The 27,011-nt window shown below is 51.2% G+C and overlaps 1 protein-coding gene across 1 annotated transcript; it reads right to left on the bottom strand.

Moving 5' to 3' along the window:
* Positions 1 to 692: 692 nt before the first annotated feature.
* Positions 693 to 16,237, bottom strand: STEAP3 (STEAP3 metalloreductase). The gene is made up of 4 exons (XM_016209803.2): positions 15,726 to 16,237; positions 13,558 to 14,085; positions 6,494 to 6,658; positions 693 to 974 (listed from the first exon to the last, which is right to left on the bottom strand). The coding sequence occupies exons 1-4, from the start codon at positions 16,215 to 16,217 to the stop codon at positions 693 to 695; spliced, it is 1,467 nt and encodes a 488-aa protein (XP_016065289.1). The 5' UTR covers positions 16,218 to 16,237.
* Positions 16,238 to 27,011: the final 10,774 nt, after the last annotated feature.

The raw sequence follows: 27,011 nt of genomic DNA, 5'->3' as shown, positions 1-27,011 counted from the left end.
GTGGGATTCATTAGTGCCTGAGGGAAAGAGGTGACTTCACACTCCCACTGGAGGACCAATTTGCAGCCGCCAGGGTAACTCCTGACTGAGGAAAAAGCTCCCAGCTCAGGGAGGGTTAGGGAGAGCAGCCCCAACCTCAACCTCCCTCCTTTTCCCTCCCCCACTTGGCAAAGGAAGGGCCGTGAGTTGGTTCCCAGGGCAGAGAAACCATGACCCCAACCCCCCCGCCCCTGCCCTGCCACCTTAGAGCCCCAGCTCTGCAAAGGCCTTGGAGAAGTAGCAAAGGGGAGTGCGAGGCACAAATGGATCGACTCCACCAAGTGCAAGCCCCTCACTGCCTTTTCTGTGCAGAAAGTGTGTATGTATCTCAGCAAATGCCAGTGTGAGCTGCTCTTCCCCTAACCCCTGGCACTCGCTTTTAAATCTACAAGTTAAATCTCAGGGACTGAACATTTTAGCTAAGTAAGTATAATGCAAATCCTGTTATATATATGAAATATATATGAATCTATATATCACACACATGTGTGTGTCATTCTGAATATTATCGAATACATATGCATCCCAGGAATTCGGACCTCAAACCACCAATTTGTGCACAATTACACCATACTGCACGACCAAGAATAAAAGCCCCGACAGCCTCGGGGCACTGTCCTGCCGGCCTGGTTCCCGAGCCAGGTGCAAGCTCCTCACACGTGGCTGGTCTTCTGGGCCAGGGCGTGGTCCATGGGCAGCGTGAACTTGACGGCGCTGTCCTTCTCCCAGCCCCTCCGGATCTTGGAGAGTCTGCGGCCTAAGCAGGGCAGCAGGAACAGGGCTTTGGCCAGGATGACGACGCAGGGCACCAGCAGCGTGAGTGTGAAGGTGGGAGGCAGGTAGAACTTGTAGCGGCTTTCCTCGAAGGCGCGGGTCCAGCCGTAGGTGAGCGTGTGCAGGGTGCTCAGCACCAGGGCCACAAAGCCCAGCGTGGACTGCGGAAGAAAGAAGGCTGGAGTGAGGGCCGGGGCCGACGGACACAGCTATTCCACCGACGGCTCACTGCCTGCCCGGCAGAGGGGAAGGAAGGAGGGCGGCTTTAGCAGCCAGGGCTCTGGGTTCAAATCCCAGCCCTATCACTCGCTCTCCGCACGACCTTATCACCACCTAAACTCTGAGCCTGTTTCCCCAATAGAAGAACAGGAATAATGCTTCTACCCCGAAGGTATATTATATTAGTTTCAGGCATATAACCCAGTGATTAGAAATTATACAACCCATTAAGTGAAAACCCAGATAAATCCAGTACCCACCTGACACCATACATACTTATTAGAATATTATTGACCAGTCCCTGTGCTGTACTTACATCCCCATGACTGTTCTGTAACTACTAATCTGTACTTCTTAATCCCTTCACTCTTTCACCCAGTCCCCAACCGCCCTCCCATCTTGCCAGAGGACTTTAGATGTCCAAAGAAGTTTAAAAAACATTTGACTAATTTTGCGTATGTTTTAATTATACTAGAGTAACAAGTGTCTATCAGCATACCAACATCTTAATTTCACAGATAATGTTTGGCCTAAGGCCAGATAAAAAAGTGAATTGATTTGAAACTGATTTAAAGGTAAACACAAAGTGCAAAATGCACTTGGCACGTGGATGTGGCATCAGTGGTGAAGGTGGCTTGTTGGGGCCTGACGGCTGGGTGACCTGGCACTGTCTGTACTTAAAGCCCAGGGCGCTGCACTGACGGTCTTCATGGGCGCTGGTCCCTCGCCTCCGGCCCAAACACTGAACCACAAACACCAGGTGGAAATCACCCTCCCGCCCGGAAGGAGGCGATGCCAGCGGGGAGATCGAGACCATGCGAGTCCTGTGGGAAACAGTCGAGGCTTATTCCGACAGAGCCCACCCCTAAGCTGCCTGCGGGTCACGTTCAGCTAAGATTAGCTCCCTTCAAGTGCCTACACTCATGACTTTGTGTGGGAGCCGTGGTGAAGCGGCTGGAAGCGCTGCTCTGTAACTCCAGCCTCCGGGAGCTCCTGCCTGTCGGGTTTCCTGTGCCTACAAGTGCGCTCCCGGGTCTGCCGTCGGGGCTGGTCTTGACGTGCCCGACCCTGGGCGAGCCGCTTAGTCTGCCTCAGTGAGAAGTGATTCCAAACGCAAGTCAGAGATGTAGGGGCCGCGGTGTAGACCAGCCTTCTCCAGCCGCCAGCCAGGCAGGCAGATGGACAGCAGGGCGCCCAGGGGTTAGGGCTTGATGGGGGGTGAGGAAGGCACGGGGCAGGTCTGCATCTGGTAGATGGCTGCCCCCCATTTTGCTGAGTTCTTTTTTCTGGAGTTCTGTCCCCACCTTTCATTTGGGCCATGTTTCTTTGTCTCCTCATTTTGGCTGCCTCTCAGTGTTTTTTTCCGTGTATCAGGTAGACCTGCTATGTCTCCCAGTCTTGGCATGGTGGCCTTATACTGTAATTGTCCTGTGAGGCCCGTGGCAGTTTCCCTGATCTCGAGCTGGGCGCTCCAGGAGTGTCCCTTGTGTGGGTTGTGTGTCCTCCTGTTGTAGTTGAGCCTTGACTGCTGCTAGCATGTCTGTGGGTGGGGTTGACTCTCAGGCTGGCTGGCTGTGAGGACAGGACACAACCGCAGTGTATGAGCTACTGTGGGGAGCTGACCCCATGACGTGGAATTTGCCCAGCAGGGCCTGGTGCCTGCTGAGACCTCCCTTTGGGTGTGCTGCTTGTGGATCAATCAAGCGGTGCTCTGTGTGGTCTGAGGCCAGCCACCAGGTGTCTTAGTTCTGGGGCCTCTTCAGAGGGCCCAGCATGAGGCTGAGACCCCTCACTCCTCAGGGGGGAGCTTCTGCCACGGAGACATCCCTTTGGATTCCCAATGTCACATGTAGGTGTGGGGCCAGCTTGCTTTGTGGCTCTGCCCCTCCCACCGGTCTCGACATGGCCTCTTTATATCCTTAGTTATAGGACTTCTGTTCAGCTGGTCTTCAGGTGGTTCTCCAGGTTGATTGCTCTATAATTTAGTTGTAATTTTGATGTGGACATGGGAGGAGGTGAGTGCAGCTTCCACCTGCTCTGACATCTTGGACTCTCTCCTGCAATCTAATGATGCCTAACTAGCTTAATTAGGAGCAGTTAGCACAGCCCAACCCAAATTAAAACACCACCACCACCACCACCATCCAAACAAACAAAAACCCAAATTTAACACTTTGAAAACGGCCTTGGGAACAAAAGGATAAATGTAAGTATGAGTTGCCTCTATGGAATCAATGCACTATTCTGATGGGGCTTTTAGCTAAACAAATCAGTAAAGACCCAAGGCTCAGCCAGGCTCGCTGAGACCTGGTGACTCACTATGGCTGGGGGGGGAGGAAATGGGGCCTGGCTTGCTCCTTGCTGGCAGTGCTAACTTTACAGAAGGTAACAGCTCACCTCAGCAATCAGGCAGCCACTATTGGGCCTTGTGGCTTTTACATGTCTTCAACTCACGCACTTTCCATGCCAACTCAAATTCTACTGATGACCACAGGAAGAGGAAACAGACATCAGTGAGGACACAGATGTTCTGAGAGGCTAAAAATCCATCTTGGCACAGGGCTGGAGAGTGGTGGTCTTGGGACTGAAACTCAGTCTGCTGGCTCCAAACCTGTGTCTCTCCCCCAGAGGTGGCCACACACTGACTGCATCATGCACACCTAAGAGCCACCAGGAGCCAGCAATAAAAAAGCAACTTCCAGAGCCATCCAGCCACCCCCAGGCACCTGAGCTCATAGGTTAGGGATGAGCCTGTGCATCTGCACTTCTGGAAGAGAGCTCTGTGACTCCAAACTTTTCTGATGGTGGCTCACAGAATCACATTTCACATTATTGCCCAGTCGGCAACCAGGAGTGCCACATATGTATATATAACCACTGAATCAACACAACTTAAAAAACATCTATCCTGCCTGCCCAGCATGGCTCAGTGGTTGAGTGTGGACCTATGATCCAGGAGATCGTGGTTCGATTCCCGGGCAGGGCACATGCCCAGGTTGCAGGCTTGATCCCCAGTTGGGGGCACGCAGGAGGCAGCCGATCAAGGATTCTCTCATCATTGATGTTTCTACCTCTCTCTCCCTCTCCCGTCCTCTCTCTGAAATCAATAAAAATATATTTTTTAAAAATCTATCCTTACAACATGCAGAGCCCTTTGATCTCTCCTTTGCCCTCTGTTCTAGTTCATGTCTTAGGAAGCTGGCCATGAGCCACTAAATTGATTTCATGACCACCAATGAGCGTCAACTGCAGATAGTGACCTGGATCATTCTCACGCCCCAGGTGGGGGCCCCACGGCCTCTCTCTCGCTGCTTCCTCCTAACTCAGCCAGGGACAAAGGAATGTGGCCACGCACCCTAAGAATAATAGCAAAGTGCTTTTATCTTTCTGTCACACATAACCTCTCACAGCAGCTCACAGCATCCTTGCAGGGCATTAACTCCATTTTACAAGAGGCTCTGGAGGGAGGTGATCTGTCGCCAGTGACAGGGCCAGGACGGGACCAGGGCACTCACACTCCCAGCTCCTCCTCCCGTTACCAACCCAACCCCCCCCCCCCCCCCCCCCCCGCCCCGAGCATTTGCTTTTGTGGACAGAATGCTAGCGACTGATCTCCACAAGTAAAGCCCTGCTTTTCTCCCCATCTCCCACCTGCCAATCCTGCTGCTCCCGAGTGGCAGGACGACTTTCATAGTTGTCTTTTCGACTCTTCAATATGTAAAGCGGGGTGGGGCTGCGGAGGGCCCAGTGAGTTGGGCTAACAAAACCAAATCCTCCCGCTTCCCCGGGCGCCCCACAGCCTGCTTGCGATCTGCGGCTGCTTAAGGGAGCAACTTTCCGGTGAGAGGAGCAACCTGCAGTCTGTTTTAATTGTGGATAAACCATGCACCCCGGGATACCAGGCAGGAACAGGAAAATTCTAGATTTGGGTGTGCAACACACGAGGATTAGTGGCCAATAAATGAAATTCTTTTTTCCCATCTAATGCCGGCATGTGTCAGCCCTGAGCATTCCTCCAGGGACCTTCCGAGATGAGCAGAGCCAGTAAGATTCAGAAACTCACACACTTAAAAAACAACCACAGCTGTTTTGTTGTTTTTCCCCCCATTGCTTTTCAGAGAGAGTAGAGGGGGGAGAGAGAGAGAGACAGAAATATCTATGAGAGAGAGACACACTGACTGGTTGCAGGGCCGGGGATGGAGCCTGCCACCAAGGTACCTGCCCTCGGGAGGAACTGAACAGAACCTGGGACCCTTCAGTCCGCAGGCCAATGCTCTAACCACTGAGCAAACCAGCTAGGGCTACCACAGCTGTTTCATGCTAAGGTGTGTGAGTGGTCCCAATCAGGACAATTAATTTGGGTTACATAAGAGCCCTGCTCTATCGGTGCCCCTCTTTGAATTCTGTACTGTGTCCTGGCTGCAAAGAGAAGATTGCAACAGATTTCTGTTGACAGTGGGGGTGTTCTCTGGCCTGATACAACAGCAGGGGCAGAATCCAGTGTTAGTCAGCTGCCGCCCATGGGAGGGGTGGAGTTAACCCACCAACACTGGGGAGCTGGCCACAGGTTCTCCATGGAAACAACCGCAGATGCCAAACAAATGTAAAAAAAGTCATCTCAGTTGTCCTTATCATTGAAATGTGTCTATGCCTGTCTTGTTCCCTGTTACATCCCAGGTCTAGCGAGATTTGGCTGGCATGTAGTAAGTGCTGAATAAACAGTTACCACTGAATAAATGCATAAAGAACCTTTTGTTACTAGCAGCATTTCTCAAAGTGTATTCTGTGGAGTGCAGACAGTGCTCAAATAAGTCTGGTTAACCAGGTTTGTTGCTGTAGACGTTACTAGAATCTTCCATTTGCCAAAGAGCATTGTGTCTCCCTTGGGGAGCAGCAAGCTTTTACTCAGATGCATCTGACTAACCTCCTTTCCTCTGGATTTTTCACAGGATTTTTCAATGGTGTCTTTGGGAAATGCTGTTTCATCCCCTATAAACAGGTGATCCCCATGCTCACCTCCCTTCTGCCCTGCCCAAATCAAGGGATTGAAGGGACCAACAGGGCTGGGCTGAGAGGAGGGTGCTGGGTGGTCGGCTAGGCTCCCTCACTGGCTCACAGACTCCCCGTTAGGCCAGTGAGATGTCCAATGACTGCGCATCATGAGATTTTGTTTGGGAAGCTCAAGAATTGTAGAAACTGATTCTGTTTAATCCAAGGTTCAGGGGTCTGTTGTCTAACGTTTTCACAAGCTTATATCTGGCCTCCCCAGATGTCAGGAGGCTGAGCTTGTCTCGGGCAGCCCTTTATCGGGGGCTTGGGTGGGCCCGGAAGCCCCTGGCTTCTGACCCAGTGGTCGTCTTGTCTGGATTATCACAACCCAGGCAGTTTGCCAAGGGGAAGGGGCTGGCACACGAGGTGAGGCGAGGCCAGGGAGGCTCATTAACAGGCAGACCTACTTTACCTGAACAAAGCTGAACTCCCTCCAGTTGAGCGAGTTTGCGATGGATGGCAGAGAGGTGACAGCCAGTAGGGACAGCGTGCCAAGGGCCAGCACTCCCAGGGAGAGGTATATCTCCATCCGCCAGACATTTTCCTCAACCCAGAGGTGACTCTTGTTGGTCAAGACCTGGTGTGGAAGGAAGGAAACTATGAACATGGTGGCCATGGTCGGTGCTCTGGGATGTGTTGAGTGGATACCTTTGGATGCCAGACAGAGTAATGGTTAATGAGAGAGTAAGGGCTGATGTTTCCACCACACGTAACATGTGCCCGGCTCTGCTCTAAGCTCTTCTTGGGTATCGGATCATCTGATTCTCACAACCACCCCACGAAGCAGAGGTCACTCTTACCCTCATTTTACAGAACAGGGAAATGAGGCGAAAAGCTGAAGTACCTTCCCCATGGTCACAGCTAGCTAGGAGATGGTAGAGCTGGGATCAGGACCCAGGCGATCTGGCTCCAAAGGCACAGGTTCCCTTCCCTCCCTGTGGCTTTCACAGATCTGCCTGCCAGCCAACCAGACGGTGACATGAGCCGGGTGAGAGTCAGAGAAATCAACAAGACGTGCAGACCCTTCAAACATGACCATATCGCCGGGCTTCTGATCCTCAGACCCCAAAGGAGGGAAGGAGAAGCTCTCCTAGCTGGGAACCCCCTCAGTCAGATGGGCTCATGTTTCTGCTGCCTGCCTGCTCCCCGACCCTTTGCCTTCCTGGTCCCCCAACCAGCCCCCATCACTGCCTCGCACTCAGGGCTCACAGACACACAGACACTAATGTCCCCAGCTCCCACCTCCCACCCAGGTCCCCAGTTCTGTCAGATGCATGTAGTTTTGGCTTACCACTGCCAGGCAACAGTGACTAACGCACTCACCAAGCACCCCGGTGAGCACTTATAAAGCACCTACTGTGTGCAGGGCCCTGGGCTGCAGAGGGCAAGGATATCTGCTCTCACAGAGCTCTGGGATTCCCCACGAGCTCCAGGGACACAAATCAGGGTCCATGTGGGCCTGGAGGTTTCTACCCCCCCACCCCACCCAGTGTCTTTGCAGCTGAGCCCCCTCCCAGCCCGGCTGACACATGGGGAACTTTTAGCAAGGTCATTCCATTAGAACTGCCATTTCCTAATGAGACCGGTAGCACAGCTCCTGGAAGTCGAGGTGTCCTCTGAGAAACACTATGAAACACTGATGCTTTATTCTACCAGCAGAACAAGGAAGAGTCTGTCCATTAGGAAATGTGATGATGCGTCAGCAGGCAGGCCTCTGCTTTGCAAAACAGAATGACTCACACAGGGTTTTGAGAAAGTATTTCAGCAGGAAAAATAACCCAAGCCCAGTGACCAGATATAACATTAAAAATTAATCTAGTGGGCTAAGCAAAATGGTTGAGGAGCTTATGAGAGAAAGTTTAAAAAACTAGAAAATGCCATCAGCTGGGTACTTCTGCAATTTGAGAAAAGTGACTGCCTCTGTTCTAACTTTAAGGGCAGACTGGCTCGCTCTGGTGTTTAAGACTCAAAAGAACCAAGAGTCTGGGGACCCAGCTTCTCGTCCTTACCACAAGTCCTACGTGTGACTGGGCTTCCTTTCTGCCCCAGAGGGCAATGGGTGAGGTCACGTCTAAAACCCTATGACTGCTGCTAGTGGACAGGCCAACATCAGTATTGGCTAGAGAGGTGGCTGACGTTACCCCACCGAGGGCAGGTGGAGCCCGCGCAGCTGAGCCCCAAGAAGCCTTACTCAGGCCCCAGCTCGTTACAGCCGCCGAGTCACCTCCTGGCTGCAGGCTGTTTGTTCTCCAAGCACTCTGTCGCTGCTCTCTGCATGTTGGTAAGATAGGGCCATTCATGTCACAAGTCAGGGTGTGGATGATCACACACACCACAGTTGCTTGCAAAATGTCTTGTTTTTTTCCCTCTAACACTTTTGCTCTGCAGGATGCTGGAAAGGGGCGGGAGAGGGAGCCGAGGATGGATTGGAGCCCGAGGAGGATCTGGATCCAGCTCCCTTCCACAGCCTGTGAGATTCTCACTCAACCTGCTGAACCCAGTGCTGGACTTGGGGCTCCCAGTGGCCAGCATCACCCACGACTGGAACACAGACCTGACAGCTCTCCACGCCCCTAGTAATTCTCCTGTGTCTAGAGCTAATCAAGGCAGCCACGTGGAGAATGACAGGAGGTCTGTTCATCAGCAGACGGCGAAATGGTGGCTGCATTCATGTGGGATTTCCTTTCCCTGTAGGCTGCAGGTTAGACCCTGAAGGACCCAGGGCCAGGAGGGCCAGGGGCTACACATCAGCCCCTCTCCGTGTCCCAAGGGTGGGTGATGGGTGGGAAGAGAGCGGTGCAGACCCAGAGAAGGGGAGGCAGGATGTGGAAGGAGCAGCCTGTAGTGGGGAAAGAATCCCAAGGCCTGGATTCCAACCCAACTCTGCCTGGGGGCAGTCATGGGACCCTGGCTACTGGCAACACTGTCTCCTTCTCACTGTGTTACTGGAAAGACCAAAAAGAGAATGTTTGTGGCACAAGTGGCACGTGACTGGCACACACGAGGTGATTAATGTAAGTGGCTGGTGCCGTTGTTCCTAATGAGAACTGGGCAGTTGGACTAGCTCTTGCTCCGAGTTCTACATGCACTCCTCCTAAGAGATGCCTGGTATTGGCTTGTGGCGGCCAAGTTAACAGCCACTCGGTGAACACGGGGTGGGAACCTGTGCCACAAACGTGGGCCCCGGGCGTGAAGGCCTGGTCACGAACTCTGAGTCAGGAGAAAGACAGGCGTGCAAATGACTGGCCACAAGGTGCTGCATGAGAAAAATCAGAGAAGCGCACAACATGCATTTCACAGAGATGAGCGTGGCGGGGAGATGAGCTGGGGCGCTGAAAGCAGTAGTTTTGAAGGAAGGACAGGAGTTTGTCAGGCTGTCAAGGTGTCCAGGGTGGGGAACCCAGGCCAAAAGGAATGAGCTTTGTCCATTCGTAGGACAGTATGTGACCTAATGTGATGGGTCACAAGAGCAGTGGGAGATGTGGCCGGGAGACAGGGAGGCTGCATGGTGAACAGTCTGTCACTACCCCAAGGGCAGTGCGGCGTCGCTGAGAGCTTTTCAGCAGTGACATGGTAAATGTGAGTTTTAGACAGTTCCCTCTGACAGCCTAGACTAGACCTAGGGCGAAGGGGAGAAGAAAACTGTGTTGGTTAAATATTTTCTTTGATCTTGATCTTGAAATGCATTTCTAGGGAACTGCACAAGCAAATCAGAAACACTGCAAATATTGGTTATTGTCCGTAATAATACAGTCAATAAACATGGTCAGAGAGGTTTTCTCCACAGCTGGGATACAGGTCTACGGCTGGGATACAGGTCTATAGCTGGGATATAGTTCTACACTAGGATACAGCTCTACAGCTGCGATACAGCTCTACAGCTGGGATACAGGTCTACAGCTGGGATACAGGTCTATAGCTGGGATACAGGTCTATAGCTGGGATATAGTTCTACAGCTGGGATACAGGTCTACAGCTGGGATACAAGTCTACAGCTGGGATATAGGTCTACAGCTGGGATACAGGTCTACAGCTGGGATACAGGTCTACAGCTGGGATACAAGTCTACAGCTGGGATATAGGTCTACAGCTGGGATACAGGTCTACAGCTGGGATACAGGTCTACAGCTGGGATACAGGTCTACAGCTGAGATACAGGTCTACAGCTGGGATACAGCTCTACAGCTGAGATATAGGCCTACAGCTGGGATACAGCTCTACAGCTGAGATATAGGTCTACAGCTGGGATACAGCTCTACAGCTGGGATACAGGTCTACAGCTGGGATACAGGTCTATAGCTGGGATACAGGTCTATAGCTGGGATATAGTTCTACAGCTGGGATACAGGTCTACAGCTGGGATACAAGTCTACAGCTGAGATATAGGTCTACAGCTGGGATACAGGTCTACAGCTGGGATACAGCTCTACAGCTGAGATATAGGTCTACAGCTGGGATACAGCTCTACAGCTGAGATATAGGTCTACAGCTGGGATACAGCTCTACAGCTGAGATATAGGTCTACAGCTGGGATACAGCTCTACAGCTGAGATATAGGTCTACAGCTGGGATACAGCTCTACAGCTGAGATATAGGTCTACAGCTGGGATACAGCTCTACAGCTGAGATATAGGTCTACAGCTGGGATACAGCTCTACAGCTGAGATATAGGTCTACAGCTGGGATACAGCTCTACAGCTGGAATACAGCTCTGCCTCCAAGTCTTCAGACTCAGGGGCTTAAAGGAAACCCCATGTCTCCTGTGCCCTGCCTAACTAGATCCCTCACCCAAAGGCCCAGCAGGGCAGCCAGGACAGTGAGCCTGCACCCACCAGGAGGCCCTGAGGGGCGGCTCAAGGGCAGGATGGGAAAGGTGCACATCAGGCACCCTGGAGGCCCTGCTGCAAAGGGCTGAATGCAGAACATCCTCGGATGTCCAGTCTCAGCGCCTGCGAACAAGGCTGACCCGTGGACCTTAACATCTGCTTCAACACCTCCAGGTCAGGTGACTCACCACTGCGCTGCTCTGCTCTGTCAGCGCCCCACCTTCCTCTAACAATGCCCCTCTCCGACATACCCACACCATCCCTGGCTCTGCCCTCCAGAACTCTGCAGAACAAGTTTAAGCCCCTTTGTGTGACAGGCCTTTGCTGCCTCTGAGAGTGATCCAGTCCTGTGGGGGTGATGGTTGCCTGGCAACCTCCACCAGGGCCTCCAGCCCTAAAGGGCTTTGGAATTTGGGGAAACTACCTGGCATGCGCTCCTGTGCCCTAGTATTTGCATCATGGCAACACTAGGTTAACATACTGTCAAGGAGAGCCTTGCCTGGGTGGAGAATTGAGAGAAAGAACATTAGAGAGAGAGTGGGGGGGGGGGGCAGGGTGTGCCTTGGGCTCTTCAGGGAGCAGCATCACTTTCTTCCCCACCCACTGCCAAAATGCCTGCCAGTCAGATCTTCTGCCTCCTGGGCAGCAAACACTGTGCCAGTCCCGGAGGAACCACACAGAGCCGCCCTTTTTAGAAGAAAATATCATCAAAGAGCATCAAAAACATTAGCACTAAAAGAGACCTTGATCTACACATCAGGGCTCTGAGGACAAAAGAGGGGCTGTGACTTGCTCAAGGTCAAGGTCTTGGTTTACCATCAGTGATGTTTTAGCACAAGAGCTGAGGGCTCTGGCCTTTAGACCTTCCAGGCCTTCCTACCCCAGCCAAGGGAAGGGACAAGACTGTCTAGTTTTAGTCCCTTCTGTGACCCCAGAACCTGAGAGAGTAGGTGCTCAGTGAATGAATGAATTAATGACTTGAGTTCTGGGATCACTTACTCCTCTCCATCTGGACTTGTTTCCCCTGTAGAAAGCACTATGGATATGAGCACACATCAGAATGGCTGGATCTGAATCCCAGTTCTGCCACTTACTGGCTGTGTGATTTTGATCAAGTTACTTAACCTCTCTGTGGCTCAGTTTTCTCATATGTAAAATAAGGGTAGTACAGAACCTGGCTTATAGGGATGAGATAAAGGTAAAACGAATTCACACGGGGGATGTAAAGCCTTTAGAACGGCACCTAGAACACAGCAAACTCTTTTTAAAGGTTTGTGACTTATTTTTCCCCTTCCTCTCTTTTCCAGTAGGCACCTAGCTTCTCTGCCTGAAGTTTGGTGTTCTCCGCCTCTCTTATGAAAGACCAAGCCCACAGATGCATGCTGCCAGGTGTCCGTGGGTGGCAAAGGATGAGGGCATTTGAGAAGCTGCTAACAGGGAAGTTGAGAATGAGTGGGGGCTGAGGTCTGTGGCTCATAGGCAGTGACCCAACCTCACCCCTTGGTCCTGCTCTGGGATGTGGTCCGGCCACCGAGGGAACGGCTGCGTGGTGGGTGCACCTGGGGAGGGAACCGCCCCACAAGAGTCCCTACATTTCCCCCGGGCTGGAAAGGGATGGATGAGAAGTGTCTCTTTGGTACCTGGGCCAAACTCTGCTGGGTGACTAGTGTTCCGGAGTGGGCTGGGCCCATACACCAGTCCTGGGGCTGGGGACTGGAGGTAGAATTAAGCAGGCTGCAGGAACTACAGGACTGTGTCATTTGCAGACCTGAGCTTGGGACTCAGAATTGGGCCCTGTGAGCTTGTAAACCAGGAGAGAGCACCAGGGGCCTGTCTCTATGGGGGCAGGTGCCAGCTGCCTGTGTTGCTACCTGGCTTGGCCTGAAAGCCCCCATTTCACAGGAATCCTGATGGCAAAAGAGCAACATGTGGGTTTCTTAAATGAATGAATCATTACTCTCCCCGCCCCCCCAAATCTTCCTCCTGCAGCATTCACCACCTTAGCTGATGACAACACCACTCCTCCAGGTGCTCAGGCCAGACTCGGAGTCACCTTTGACCACCCCCATGTCCATCAGCAAGTCTGTGTGCTCCACTTCAATGCCGTCCCGCCCCCCACTCCAAACCTCCACTGCTTCTCCTCCGGGTCCTGCACAGCCCCTAAGTCTCCTCTCAGCATCTGCCTTCAACCCCTTCTTGTCTATTCTCCACCAACAGCCAGAGTGAGCCCGTTAAAACAGCAAGTGGATCATCACTCCTCTTCTCAAAAGCCCTCACTGGCTCCCCGTTGTACTGAGCCTAAGGCCGAAGCCCGTCCTCAGCCTCCCAGGCTCCCCCGGGCTGGCTTCAACCCGCCAGGCCTCGCCCACCACCCCGCCGCTCGGCTCCAGCCACAGGGCCTCCTGGCTGCTCCTCACATGTGCCGGGCAGCTCCCCCTGAGGGCTTCCTGCTGGATGTGGTGAAGTCTCCCCTGCCCGGGCTGTGCCCACGAGCATAGGGATTTTCATAGTTTGTTCACTGATCCTCAAAATCTCGGACAGCAGGACGTGGGCACTGCCCGGTGAGAGCAGAATCCACAGGAGACTGGTGACACACGGGACCGTGACGGGCGTGGCCGGGCTTGGTGCCCGGCACCGCCGTGGGCCGTACCTGCTTGACGGCCAGGTTGACCAGGTCGTAGCGGTAGGAGATGCGCACGGGCAGGCAGACGCTGTAGACGGCGTGCAGCGCGGCGCAGAAGAAGCTGAGCAGGCCGATCTGCTTGCGGTGCTGCAGCCAGTGGTCCAGCCAGTCGGGGAAGCGGCGGTACTTGGTGCCACGCCACAGCTGCAGGGCGGCTGCCAGCATGCCAGGCAGGTAGACCAGCGACAGCAGCACGTAGGCCACGCAGGGCAGCGTCGTGTTGACCACGGACAGCGGGAGCTTGTAGAACTTGCTCTTGCCCTCCTGCACATAGGGCTGCAGCACGTCCCGGATGCAGTTGTAGGTGTAGAAGAAGAGGAAGAGCCCCAGGGCCAGGATGGTTGGCACCTTCCAGCTGGGGAGGAGGTGCAGAGGCAGGGCCTCCACCTCCCGGGCCGAGGCCAGGGACCCCATGTCCACGGGCATGAAGCCCATGGCGTGTGCCAGCTCTGAGACGACGCGCTTGGCTTCTGGCTGGTCACTACAAATGGGCACCTGTGGGGGGAAGGAGAAGGGGACTCAGATAGGATCACAGGCCACTGGGATGGGCAGGGCCCCATGAGCATCAGGGCGAAACTCCCCACCCCACGGAGCAGCTGAAAAACCAAGGCCAGCGGTGACAGTCAATGGTATAGCTGGGAGCAGAGATGGCTGTGACAGCCAGGCCAGGGGTCTTCCCTCGCCCCCTTGTAGCCTCCCAGGCCCTGGGCCACCAATGCCCACTACTCAGGAAGAGCACCTGGGGCTCACCTAGTGGTGAACATTTTGCCCAGCTCATTACCAGCCTCCACAGCAAAGTGCCCACCTGGGCAGCCCCCACGGGCCTTGGAACAGGTGCTTCGAGGACTGTGGTCTACCCTGGGGAGCACTCGGCAATTGGGCTTTACCTGTAGCCGTGAGTGCATTTCTACCCCTCAGTCTGGAAGTGTCCCTTTTCATTACGTTCCTTGGCCCCTACAGCCCTCAGCCGACACACAGGTCTTCCACAAGCCAGCCCCAGCCTCAAGGTCCATTGCTCCCCAGTACAAGCTCGCATGCAAGCACACCGGTGTTCTCAGTCCCTAAACTCTCCACGGGCCGTGCCGACACTGCTGTGGTCAGCGTGGCCTACCGACACCACTCCGCACGTACTGTGTGCCAGGCTTACACCTGCGCTCCCTCAGCCTGCTCAGGCCCATAGTAGGTACTACTGGCCCAATGTTTCAGGTGAGGAAACTGAGGTCTGTGCCTTTGCAGGTTGTCTCAGTGCAGAAGGCCCTGCTGCATAACAACAAGATGCGGGCAAGGCCAAGGCCAAAGTCAACCTCAAATTCTTCCCCAGCCCGCTGATAGCTCTGTTTCCTCCAAGCCCCGCCACCCAACACTCACCCAGTTTCCGGCCTGTCCACACACAGGCGCCCTAAGACGCAAGCTGCACATAGGGCCCCACAGACAGGGATGGTGGCCTCTGTGTGCTCCCCCACAGCCTGGCATGGAGCTATGCAGGGGGGGCGTCTGGGCTGAATTTATTGGTGGAAGTTCTCAAACACATGTGGCTCCCGGCTCCTTCCTCCAGAAAAATGCTTGGCCTCTTGGTATTAAAAAGGACCTTGTCTTGGTAAGAGCTCCCCCTGCCAACAACTGCACGCACTCTGGTCATTCTCTGGAGCCATTTTCCAGCCTCAGAAAAACCTGCTAGTGACTATTTTGAGAAATCCACTCAGTTCTTGGAAGCCCTGGAATAAATGGATGAAAGTTTGGGACAGACACACTTCCTCAGGGTTTGGCACATAAGCGTGTTACTGTCCTTCTGAGTCCAATTCTAAAGGAAAAGTTTCTTCCCTTCTGGACTCTAAACACAAAAAGGAAGCCATCAGCCTTTTCTTCCTTGTTTCCTAGGTAGTCGAGTTACTGTCGAAAAAAGAATATGAATTTCAAATTCATAGGAACTGAGTTCAAATCTCAGCTCACCAACTGTGGGACCTCAAGTTCATCGATATCCCTGAGCCTCAGTTTCCTCCTCTGTGAAATGAACCTTGCAGGGGTGTGAGACGAGCTGAGACAATGGAGCGTGAAGAGCCCGGCATGCTCAGGGCCCTCAAGGAAAGCTAGCCATTTACCTTCGTTGCGGTGGTTGCTACTCCCCCAGCACCTACCTGCCTGTTCCCATCCCTTGGGCCAGCCTGCAGGGTCCAGGCGGAGATGACATTGAAGGCCTTGACCACGGTGCAGGCGGGGAAGAGGGAGGCCAGGTACTCGGCATTGGACTCCCGGCGCTGAAGGTGCTCCTGCTCTGTGGGGTTGCTCACATCCACCAGGATCTTGCCGGCCAGCTGGCCGCTGAGGCCGCACAGCGAGGAGTAGTGCTCCCGGAACACGGCCACAAAGATGACCTCGGGGGAGCCTACCGCCTCCGCCTGGAAAGTCACTTGTGCTGCTGAGGGGAACAGCCCAGCCGTGCGTTTGGGGTTGCGGCTTCCCACCACCACGCTGAAGCCAGAGCCCACCAGGCGTGTGGCCAGGGAGCGGGCAAAGTCCCCAGTGCCCAGGATGCCCACTTTGGGGGCCTCGCTGGCGGCCTCGGCAAGGCTGCCATCACTGTCCACCAGGCGACGGCTGATCAGCGGCTTGTCCATCTCTCCTGACATTTTGGTGGCTGCAAGAGAAAACAGGGACCTGGTCAATGGAGGGTCCTGGACTGCCCTTCCTATCGCCTGTCTCTTGTTCACTGTAACTGCATGGTTGTCAAACATTCATCCAACAGGCTTCATGCGTGCTAACCTGTGTCAGCAGGCAGGGGCGAGCTGGGTGAGACGGAGCCCCTTCTTGAGGGCACACATGCAGGAAGAGGAGGGGGGGAACCTCTGATCTCCACCCTTTGTCCTTCCTGCTAAATTACTTCTTTGGGACAAATCTACAAGAGTGAGAGTGCTGAGCAAGAAGGGAATGGAATTTCCAATATCATGCTGTGCAATGCCGTGCTTCTTTTCAAGGGACCATGTGGTGGCCAGTGTCACTATCCAGAGTGACTGTTTAACCCAACCTCACCACTGCTGGGTGCTATCTCTGATTACCAGGAAGGGTAGACAAGTTCCTCTGCTCGTTTAAAGTTTGCATTTTGGAACAGTACCTATGATGCTTCCTTAAGTACATGTTGAGCAGCTTGAAGGCAAGGACTTCATCTTATTTGAATCTGGATCTCACCACTTGTCACAGGGCTGGTGCTCAAGATTTGCTGAATTAATGAATAAATACTGAAATCCCACTCTAAGGGTAGGGTGGGGGTGGTCATGACATTGAACGGGGTCCTGAGATTGGGTGGTGCCCTGGGATCTTCTTTACTGAGCCTGAGGTGTGAGTGGAAATGGAGGAAAACCTGGACTTGAACCAGGAGTTTATAATAAACTTATTGGGAAAAATTATAATTGTCTATAAAAATTATATTTTAATTTGCTATTTCCTTTATGCATGCATATAAGCAACAAGCCACAGCAGTATTCACAGTTTGTCACTCATACTGACCAATGTGATGGCACAAATTTAATTGTGAAAGAGTTTTCCAAATACTGCTTAAATTCATCACTAATTTAAAATAATTGTAAACAGGAGCACCTACATATATAGAACAAATATTAGCAGATCTGAAGGGAGAAATAGATAGCAATACAGTAACAGTAGGGGACATCAATACCACTTTCAACAATAGATAGATCATCCAGACAGAAAATCAGTATGGAAACATTGGACAGCCTTGCAACCTCCTCATGTGTACATGGAACATTCTCCAGGATAGATCATATGTCAAGTCATAAAACAAATCTTAACAAATTGAAGGAGGTTGAAATCATATCAAGATTCTTTTCTGACCACAACAGTATGAAACTAGAAATCAGTAATAGGAGGAAAGCTGGGAACTTCACAATTATGTGGAAATTAAGGGACACACCCCTGAACAACCAATGAGTCAAAGAAGAAAACAAAGGGAAATAAAAAAAAAATATATTTTGAAACAAATGAAAATGGAAACAAAACTTATGTGATACAGCAAAAGCAGTTCTAAGAATATTAATAGCTCAGTGCCTATATTAAGAAAAAGAAAAAAAAATCTCAAACAACCTAACTTTATACCTCAAGGAACTAGAAGAAGAACAACAAACTAAGTGCAAAGTTAGCAGAAGGGGGAAATAAAATGACCACAGTGGAAATAAATGACATACAGGCTACAAAAACAATAGAAAAAAATTAACAAAACTAAGACCTGTTTTGTTTTTTTAAAATAAACAAAATTGACAAATCTTTAGCGAGACTAAAGAAAAAAAAAAAAAAAGATGAGAGAGAAAATAAACAAAATGAAAAATAAGAGGAGAAATTACAACTGATACTACAGAAATACAAAGAATTATAAGAGACCATTATGAATAATTATATGCCAACAAATTGGATAACCCAGAAGAAATGGACAAATTCCTTTAAAACATACAGTCTACCAAGACTAGGTCATGAAGAAATAGAAAACCTGACAGGTCAATAATGAGTAAGGATATTGAATCAGTAATTTAAAATCTCCCAACAAAGAAAAAGCCGGGGCCTGGATGGCTTCACGAGTGAGTTCTACAAAACATTTAAAGAAGAATTAATGCCAGTCCTTCTACAATTCTTCCAAAAAACTGAACGGAAGGGAACACTTCCAAGCTCATTTTATGAGGCCAGCATTACCTTGATACCAAAAAGGACACTGCAAGAAAAGAAAATTACAGGACAATATCCCTGATGAACATAGATGCAAAAATCCTCAACAAAATACTAGCAAACAGAATTCAACAGCACATTAAAAGAATCCTACACCATGATCAAGTGGGATTTATCCCTGGCATGCAAGGGTGTTTAAACATCTGCAAACCAATAAATGTGATATACCACATTAACAGAATTAGGATACAAATCATATGACCATCTCAATAGGTACAGGAAAGAGCATGTGACAAAATTGAACATCCTTTCATGATAGAAACTCTAAGAAAATCAGTATAAGAGGATTACCTCAACATAATATAAGCCATGTATGACAAGTGCACTCCTCACACCATACTCAGTGGTATAAAGCTTTTCCCTTAAGATCAGGGATAAGACAAGGATGCCCACTCCTGCCACGTCTATTCAACACAGGACCAGAAGTCCTAGCCAGAGAAATCAGGTGAGAAAAAGAAATAAAAGGCATTCAAATTGTCACTATTTGCAGACAACATGATCTTATATATAGAAAACCCTAAAGACTCTACCAAAAATTTGTTAAAACTAAGAAACTAATTCAGTAAAGTTGCAGGATACAAAAATCAATATACAAAAATCAGTTATAGTTCTAGACACTAACAATGAACAACCTGAAAAAGAAATTTTAAGAAATTTCATTCATAATATCATCAAAAATATAAAAAAAAAACTTAGGAATAAATTTAACCAAGGAAGTGAAAGATCTGCACACTGAAAACTATGAAACTGATGAGAGAAAATGAAAAAACACAAATAAATGGAAATGTGTCCATGTTCATGGATCAGAAGAATATTGTTAAAATGTCTGTACTACCCAAAGTGATCTACAAATTCAAAGCAATCTCTATCAAAAGACCACAAATAGCTAAAACAATATTGAGCAAGAACAAAGCTGGAGCCCTGCTGGGCGTGGCTCAGCGGTGGAGCATCAACCTAGGATCCAGGAGATCGGGGTTCGATTCCTGGTCAGGGCACATGCCCGGGTTGTGGGCTAGGCAGCCGATCAATGGCTTTCTCATCATTGATGTCTCTATCTCTCTCTCTCCCCCTCCTTTCCTCTCTCTGAAATCAATAAAGACATGTTTTAAAAAAAAAAAAAAAGAACAAAGCTGGAGGCATCGCACTTCCTGATTGCAAACTATATTACAAAGCTATGGTAATCAAAATAGCATGGTACTGGCATAAAAACAGACTAATGGGTGTAAGGGTTGAGGGGAGGGGGCTCTGGAGCCAGACTGCCTAGGTTCTAATTCCGGCTGCCACATGCTGGCTATGTCACCTTGGGCTTGTCAGTGCCTTAGTTTCCCCAACTATGAAAAGGAGACAATCAGAGCACCTTCCTTATGGGGAGGTAGGAATAAGTAAGCCAGTATTTGTAAAACACTTAGGACAGTGGTCGCCAAGCACACAATAAACACTCAGTAGATGTGGGACTGTTATTATGACACAAATACTGGTTGCAAGCTCGGTACCAGCAGCAGGGACAGGCAAAGGAAAGATGCAGAAGACCCTGGCGGCACCTCCTCAGCTGTGGGGAAGAGGGGCTGTGCAGGTGGCCTCAGGCTCCCAGGCCAGCTTAGGGATTTGGCTTAAGGTGAATGTAAAGCCACCTCCTGGGACTCCAGTGTCCCCTGCGCTCAGTCAAGGTGGGAACAGATAGACTCACATCTTTCCCAGCCACTGCCTCAGCCACCTGGAGACACCAGCCCTGGGCCCAGCTTTGCCCTTACCAGGAAGGAAAGAGGCCTTAGCGAGGCCTGCAGACCGTCTTCTCCACATTTGCTAGCAATTTGGAGGAGCCCAAGAAGGCCCCCTCCTGGACCGAATCCTCTCCACCATCTCCGTTCGCTTTCTCCTCTCTCCTGTCTCCTGAGTAACTACCATGTGAACACCCGAGGAGCACAAAGATGGGTAAGACGTGGTCCCGCCTCAGATGGTTCACAGCCTGGTTTTCAATGGTGTGCGTGCGTGTGCGTGTGTGTATATGGTGAGATAAGACACACCCGCCCAGGGCGGAACACAGGGCGGCACAGTGGAGCCCAGGAGGCAGGCACTTCAGGAGGGGAAGCCAGGCTGGGCTTCGTGGCATACATGGCACCTGCTGCTCCTTGAAGAACCCCAATGGTTTACAGACTCAAAGCCAAACCCAACCCCCGGGAAGGAAAAGAGACGAGACCCAGGCTTTGAATGCTGCCTGTGTTTAACCCCAGACTTAGCATGGAGAGTGGGAAGGAACTGTTTGGAGCTGGCTCTTGAGACTCAGTGCTCAGTGCTCAGAACCTGACTCGGTATTTTCTTCTTTTGGGGGGAGCTGAGACAGAGGCAACTGCACAGAGAAAAGCCATGGCAGGGGCTGGGGGTCTGGGACAGGGCCTAACTTTGCCGCAAACTGGCCTTGAGACATGGGAGCATCGCTGAGCCTCTCTGGGTGGCTTTCGGGACATCAGATCCTCTCCGAGCCCCACCACCGGGGCAGTTTAGGGATCCATGAAAAGTCCCAGGCGTACGATCCTCAGGGGCCCTGTGCAGGATGAATGGAAATGAAACATAAAGCACCTCTAATGTGCTTCTTGCCATCAAAATTTGGCCCTTAGGACAGGAACCAGCCAGGTGGTAGTGCCTTCTGGGGAGGCCTCCACCCCAGGGGCGCTTTTTCCTGCAGTTTTGACACGGGGGCAAGTGCTGTGGTCAAATCACAGGCACTCCATCACTTACTAGCTGGGCGCTTTTCAGCCTTAGTCTCCTGGCCTTAAAAATGGGGACACTTGTCCCGGCCGGTGTTGCCCGATGGTTACAGCATCAGCCAGCACACTGAAGGGTCGCGGGTTTCATCCCCATGCGGGAGGCAACCAGTTAATGTGAGAATCAATGTTTCCCTTTCCCTCCTCTCTCTCCTTCTCTCTCCCTTCCACTCTAAAAATCAACAGAGAAAATACCCTGGAGTAAGGATAAAAGAAAAGTGGGAAATTTCAGACACTAGCAGGCCGATGCCGAAAGGCAAGGTATCAGGGACGGGCAGTGCCCTTAAGTCCATCTAACGCAGTTGCATGTCTGTCTAGTCATGTTAAGCCACCAATGGAAGAAAAATCTTTAAAATGGGGACACTAATTGCTGTGAGGTGACACGAGGAAATCCGTGCTGGCTCAGAGCCCCCTTCTGACTGGTACGTGTGCGAGTGTGTGTGTACGTGCTGTTCTCCGAGGTGCTTCGTGGGCAGTGGTCACGTCTCAAAATTCTTTTGCTCTCCCAGAGACCAGATCAAGGCCTGCGGCTGGCGTGGACTAACCCTGCCTTGCCCTGGCTCCCTGGCTGTTCTATTTACAGGTCTGACGGAGGGAGGCCAAGGGGATCAAATTGCTGCTGGGTGGGCCGAGGCCTGCAGCTCATCCACAGACCTGCCCCTCCCCCTCCCACGCTTCCAGCAAAGACCCACCGAGACTGGGCATGCAGGATGGCACCAACCACAGCTCCTGCCCCTCTGGGCCTCTGCCCAGGCTCACCGACCCCCTCCCACTTCCCAGCAGAGCCATGACACGGGCTGTTTGTGGCTGGGAGCCATGCCTGGCCCATGGGCCTGCCTGCCAGCTCCCGCCAGCTCTCGGGCAGGCCACTCGTGGTGGGCAGCCCTGCAGCCTCTTCTGAGCGGGGGGCAGACAACCCTCAGACTGAGGTGACCGGGCAGGCAGCGGACAGGGAGGGGTCGCTGCGGGGTTGGATGTTGGTGGGGACAGAGGGCGGCTGGCTGTGGCACCTTGCTGTTAGATGGGGAGATGGCCTGCAGGCCAAATAGAGTGCTTTCCACCCCTCCCCCCAGGCAGAGGCTGATGGAGCTAACATTTCTGGCCTGGCTGTCCTCAGGGACTGAGAGAGGAATAGGGCACAGTTCTTGTCCTCATGAGGCTCACAGTTATCTTCAAACTTTATTTTTCAATTTTATCTGGTAGTAAAATTAAATTTGGAGGATACATTCCTGTTATTGCTATGTTTATTTATAAGTTAAACATATTTAAATTTTATAATTTGTGCACTCTAATGTTATATACAAAATAAATCATATATAAATAAAATGTGAAGGGATAAAGTTAAAATTTAAATACACATGGAAGCTCTAAGTTTTCTTAATCCCTGCGGAATTCACAGCCATTCTTCAGAACTGTGCCCAAAGAGAGTGCCAGGCATGGGAGGAAACTGAACGAGGTCTCCTGAGAAGAGGGCAGTGACTTCAAAAGGGGGAATTGGGCGGCTTTTCTTAAGCCTAAAAAGTGTATGGTTAGAAAGAGCAACCTGCGAGGCTGAAGGTGGATTCTTCCCGAATGATTTCCTCACCTGGAGACACCACAAGCCCTATCTCTCCAGCCTCAGTTTCCTTATCTGAAGAATAAGAATGCCAAGAGCTGCCCAGCTGCCCTCAGCGGGCACAGGGTGGCCGAGGGCTGTGCATACCTGGAGCATTGCTCTGTGGCCGGAGGCTTCTCTGAAGTCCTTGCCTGGTGGCACCCGGCCTTGTCTGCCTTCCCACCCCCGTCACCTTTGGGAGGGCAGGGGTCACTGTGTTTGCGTCATGCTATACCGCTGGCACATGATAGGGGTCCCTGCATATTTCTGACTGAAGGCTCACATCCCTGGACCTTACTCAGAACTTACTCTGTCCTTTGGGGACAGAAATCCTTTCAAAATGCAGTGTCTATTCCAAGAGAAGGCAGTCAGATCCTCACGCGCAACGCAGGGATCGCACAAGCCACAAGAGGGGATGTTCTTGGGTCTTGTCTTCTGTTTTTATAGAACCTGCTTATAGGTTTATATATCCTCCCTTGTCACCAGGACATTTATCACAGCTTTCTGTCTGCCTCTTTGCCGGTTTTTTTTTTCCTTTTTATTGAATTTATTGGGATGACACTGGTTAACAAAATTATACAGGCTTCAGGTGCACAGTTCTATAACACATCATCTGTACACTGTATTGTGTGCTCACCACCCCACGTCAAGTCTCCTTCCATCACCAAGCCTGCTTGCCTCTTAAAGTCCCCCACCCCCCAGGTCTTGCTAATTTGCTGTGAACAAGAAATACAGGCAACACACCATCAAGAAAGTGAAAAGACAGCCCACAGAATGGGACAAAAATTTGGCAAATCATGTATCTGATAAGGGACTTGTTTCTAAATACATAAAGAACTCTTACAACTAAATATTAAAAAGACAGCGCTGGCTAGGTTGGTTGGAGCGTTGTTCCGAAACAACCAAGGTTTCGGGTTCGATCCCTGGTCAGGGCACATATAGGAATCAACAAGTGGATGCATGGATGGGTGAAACAACAAACTGATGTTACTTTCTCTCTCCTTTCCTCTCTCTAAAATCAATAAATAAAAATTAAAAAGGTAAATATTAAAAAAGACAACCTATATAAAAGTGGGTAAAGGACTTGAATAGACATTTCTCCAAAGAAGACATTCAAATCGTCAACAAACACATGAAAAGATGCTCCACATCATTAGCCCCAGGAGAATGCAAATTAAAACCGTGAAATACCACTTCACACTCACTATGATGCTATAATCAAAAAGAGAAAAAATAGCAAGTGTTGGTGAAGATATAGAGAAATCAAAACCCTCATTCACTGCTAGTGGGGATATCAAACGGTGCAGCCACTGTGGAAGAGTCTGACAGTGCCTCAAGGGTTAAAGAGTGTCTACGTAGTCCAGCAATTCCGCTCCCAGGTATATACGCTCAAGGGAAATGAAAACATATGTCCACAAAAAATGTGTATATCAACATTCCTAGTAGCATATTCATAATACCCCAAACGTGCTTTTTCTTCATGAGCTTAATGCATGGATTTTGGACACCCATGTTGGTGGTTCTACAGTCTTCCCAAGTTATTTCCTAGCAGTTTTCCACATATTAGAGGTTTCTAAGCCCCACGATCTCCAGAAAAGCGAGGCTTATGAACTCAACACTATTAACTATTGTTGTAGGGGAGCTGGCACATTAGGCTAAGTAGTCCTCTCAGCTTCTGAGTGGGCCCTGCAGCTTTTGCTCACACAGCCACTTCTCTGTACTTCACCTCACGCAAGCAGATAGTCATTCCAGGGCCACATGGGATGGCTGGCAGAGAAGGATGCTGAGGCCTGAGGCCAACCTTTCCAGTTCCCAGGGTGGATCAACGAACAAGGCAGATGTGCACTGCTAGGAGGGTGCAGGAAGGCATCACTGGCCCATTACCTAAGTGGCTGAGGGTTTACAGAGCACACAGCTGCAAATCTGGAAACTAGCACACAGCTGCAAAGCTGCTAGGTGGGGCATTAGGTCCAAGTCATTCCCCTTTCCCCACCCAACTCATCCCCTCCTTAATCAGGCGTAAAGCCAGCCAGGCCAGGCCTGCTCCCCATGACGCAGTCACAGAGCGTGGGCTCAGGAAAACACGTGCATGTGCAGGATTGACTCAGCAGCAGTCGTCTCTGGAAATTGCAACATAAGTCAGCAAGACACAGGCCTGGAGGCAGCTGGGTCATATTTCAGCCCTACCACTTATGAGCTGGGTGGCCTCACCAAGTCACTTTAGCTCTGTAAGCCTCAGTTTCCTTATGTGTACAAGAGAGTGTTATTACCATAACGAGCTATAGTAAGGGTATACGAGATAAGGCAAGCGCTATAGTCTGAAGCTATTAAATTCACTCATTTTCCATTTTGCTCCTCTCTGCCTAAAAATTTTAAAACCCTTTTGTCTGTGTGAAGCAGAAATAGATGCTCTTAAATCAATACATGGTGTTTCCTGCTGAATGGAAAACTTGCTCTAAAATTTTCTAAAAATGTGCACTGAGATAATGGCCCTGAGGTTCGCACACATTTCCCATCAGGACAACCGAAAGAACTGACTTGCTGCTGTCTGGAACTCAGGGCGGGGAGAGGGGCGGTGGGACAGGTGGGGCGGTGTAGTAGGGGGAGGTTAGTGGTCAGTGGTAGCACCGGGGTGTTTGGGATTAGGTCATGGGCTCCGTGAGCCCTCTAGAGGCTGCTAGTCCCAACATCTGGCTCAAGGGCAGTCCTCATGCCATGGGGTCTCCAAGCCACCCTTCCTTGCCAGGATCCCCAGCCCTGAGTCAAACCCATGTCAGCTGCCTCTCTGCCTCCACACCCCTTGAGAGCAGCCCCTTTTCTTTCCCATTGACAGTATTTCTCTCTTTCCTATCTGCCTCCTCCCTGGACTCCAAGCTCCACCAGGGAGGAATGGAGTTGAGCTCACTTGGCAACCCCGGCACTTGGTCCAGTGTCTGGCACACATTAAGTGAAACCTGAGCTGCACTGGAGTCATCTGGGGGGCTTGTTAAAAGTGTTGCTGGGCTCCATCCCCAGAATCTCTGATATTGCTGGTCCTAGGACCACACTTTGAAACCACTGCAATAGATGCTCAATGAAGGTCTTCGAGGAGTGAATGAATTAACCAGTCATTTGCAAGAACCACTCCATATTCGGCTTTTTTCCTGGGTTCTCACACTCAGGTCCCTCCCAGCCGGCCTCGTCCTAAAGCCCTCCCTGAGCCCCAGGACCCCCGCCGGCATCAGTGTTCCTCTAGGTCCTGAGGGTCAGAGCTGGGTCTTTCTGGGGAGAAGGCAGTTCGCCGAGCCAATGAGGCAAACACCACAAGGACGCTCTCATAGCCCCTTCCCCTCCTGTGTGTGGATCATCAGGCTCACAGTGGGCTGAGGGAGAACAGACAGTGGCATGGGGAGACTATACAGATCCTGGGGACCCAGGAGCCCCTCAACACCCAACTAGGGAGATCCTCAGGGAAGATCGAGTTTCCCAGATGACCAAAATTTCAGATGGCCTGACTCTCTATATCCAGAACTCATTCACTACTGCGATGTGATGGCTGGGCCTAGAACTGTTCACCGGAACAGGTCATCACTAGGCAGGATGGAGGTCAGTGCTGGCTGGGAAGGGGAAGGAGGGAGGCCCAGTGGTCAGCACCAGGGCCAGGGGCTTGAGGCAATGAAGATGCTTACGGCCCATTAACCCCCTGCTGCACAACCAGAGGGGGCGCCATTCACATTGTAATCCACGTGAGCAGAACCTCTGGGGTTGTGCAGTGCACAGCCTGTGCAGTTTTAGGCAACAGTTGATCCTGACAATCCTCATCTGAAATATTTCCTCAACTGTTATTCCCTGTACACCCACTGTGTATGCAGCAGGGAGCAAAGCACTGGGGCTATGCAGGTGGCCAGAAGGCAGCCTGGCCTCTTGGGATTCTTGGGGAAAAGGCTGGAGACACACTGCAGCAAGGATTAGTGCTTAATGAATGGCTTGCTCAGAGCTGTGGGAGCCAGGGAGGAGTGACCAGCCTCTACCCCGTGAGGTCAGGGAGCTGGCAGTTGGGTGGGGGCAGCCCACTCCTTCTGGGCTGGTTAATCTAGCCAGGCTGGAGGCTAGCAGGCCGCAGCAGCGGAATCTGCAGCCTCAGTGGCTGGGTTTGGGTGGCTTCTTGCTTTCCAAGGCCACTTGGAGCTGCAGACCCTGGAACCAGATAGGTTTTGTGGGCTGTAGCTGCCCCCCCTTCCTTTGTCATGGTATAGGTTTGCAGAATCTGGGATGGAAGCCCTGCCCCTGGGTAAGGGGAGGAGTGGGTGCAGGGAACAGGGCAGAGGCAGCCAAGCCACACAGGGGCTTCTGCAGGG

This window comes from Miniopterus natalensis, chromosome 8, assembly GCF_054644295.1.
Source record: "Miniopterus natalensis isolate mMinNat1 chromosome 8, mMinNat1.hap1, whole genome shotgun sequence".
Taxonomy (NCBI): domain Eukaryota; kingdom Metazoa; phylum Chordata; class Mammalia; order Chiroptera; family Miniopteridae; genus Miniopterus; species Miniopterus natalensis.
This window is presented reverse-complemented; position numbering and strand designations above follow the sequence as displayed.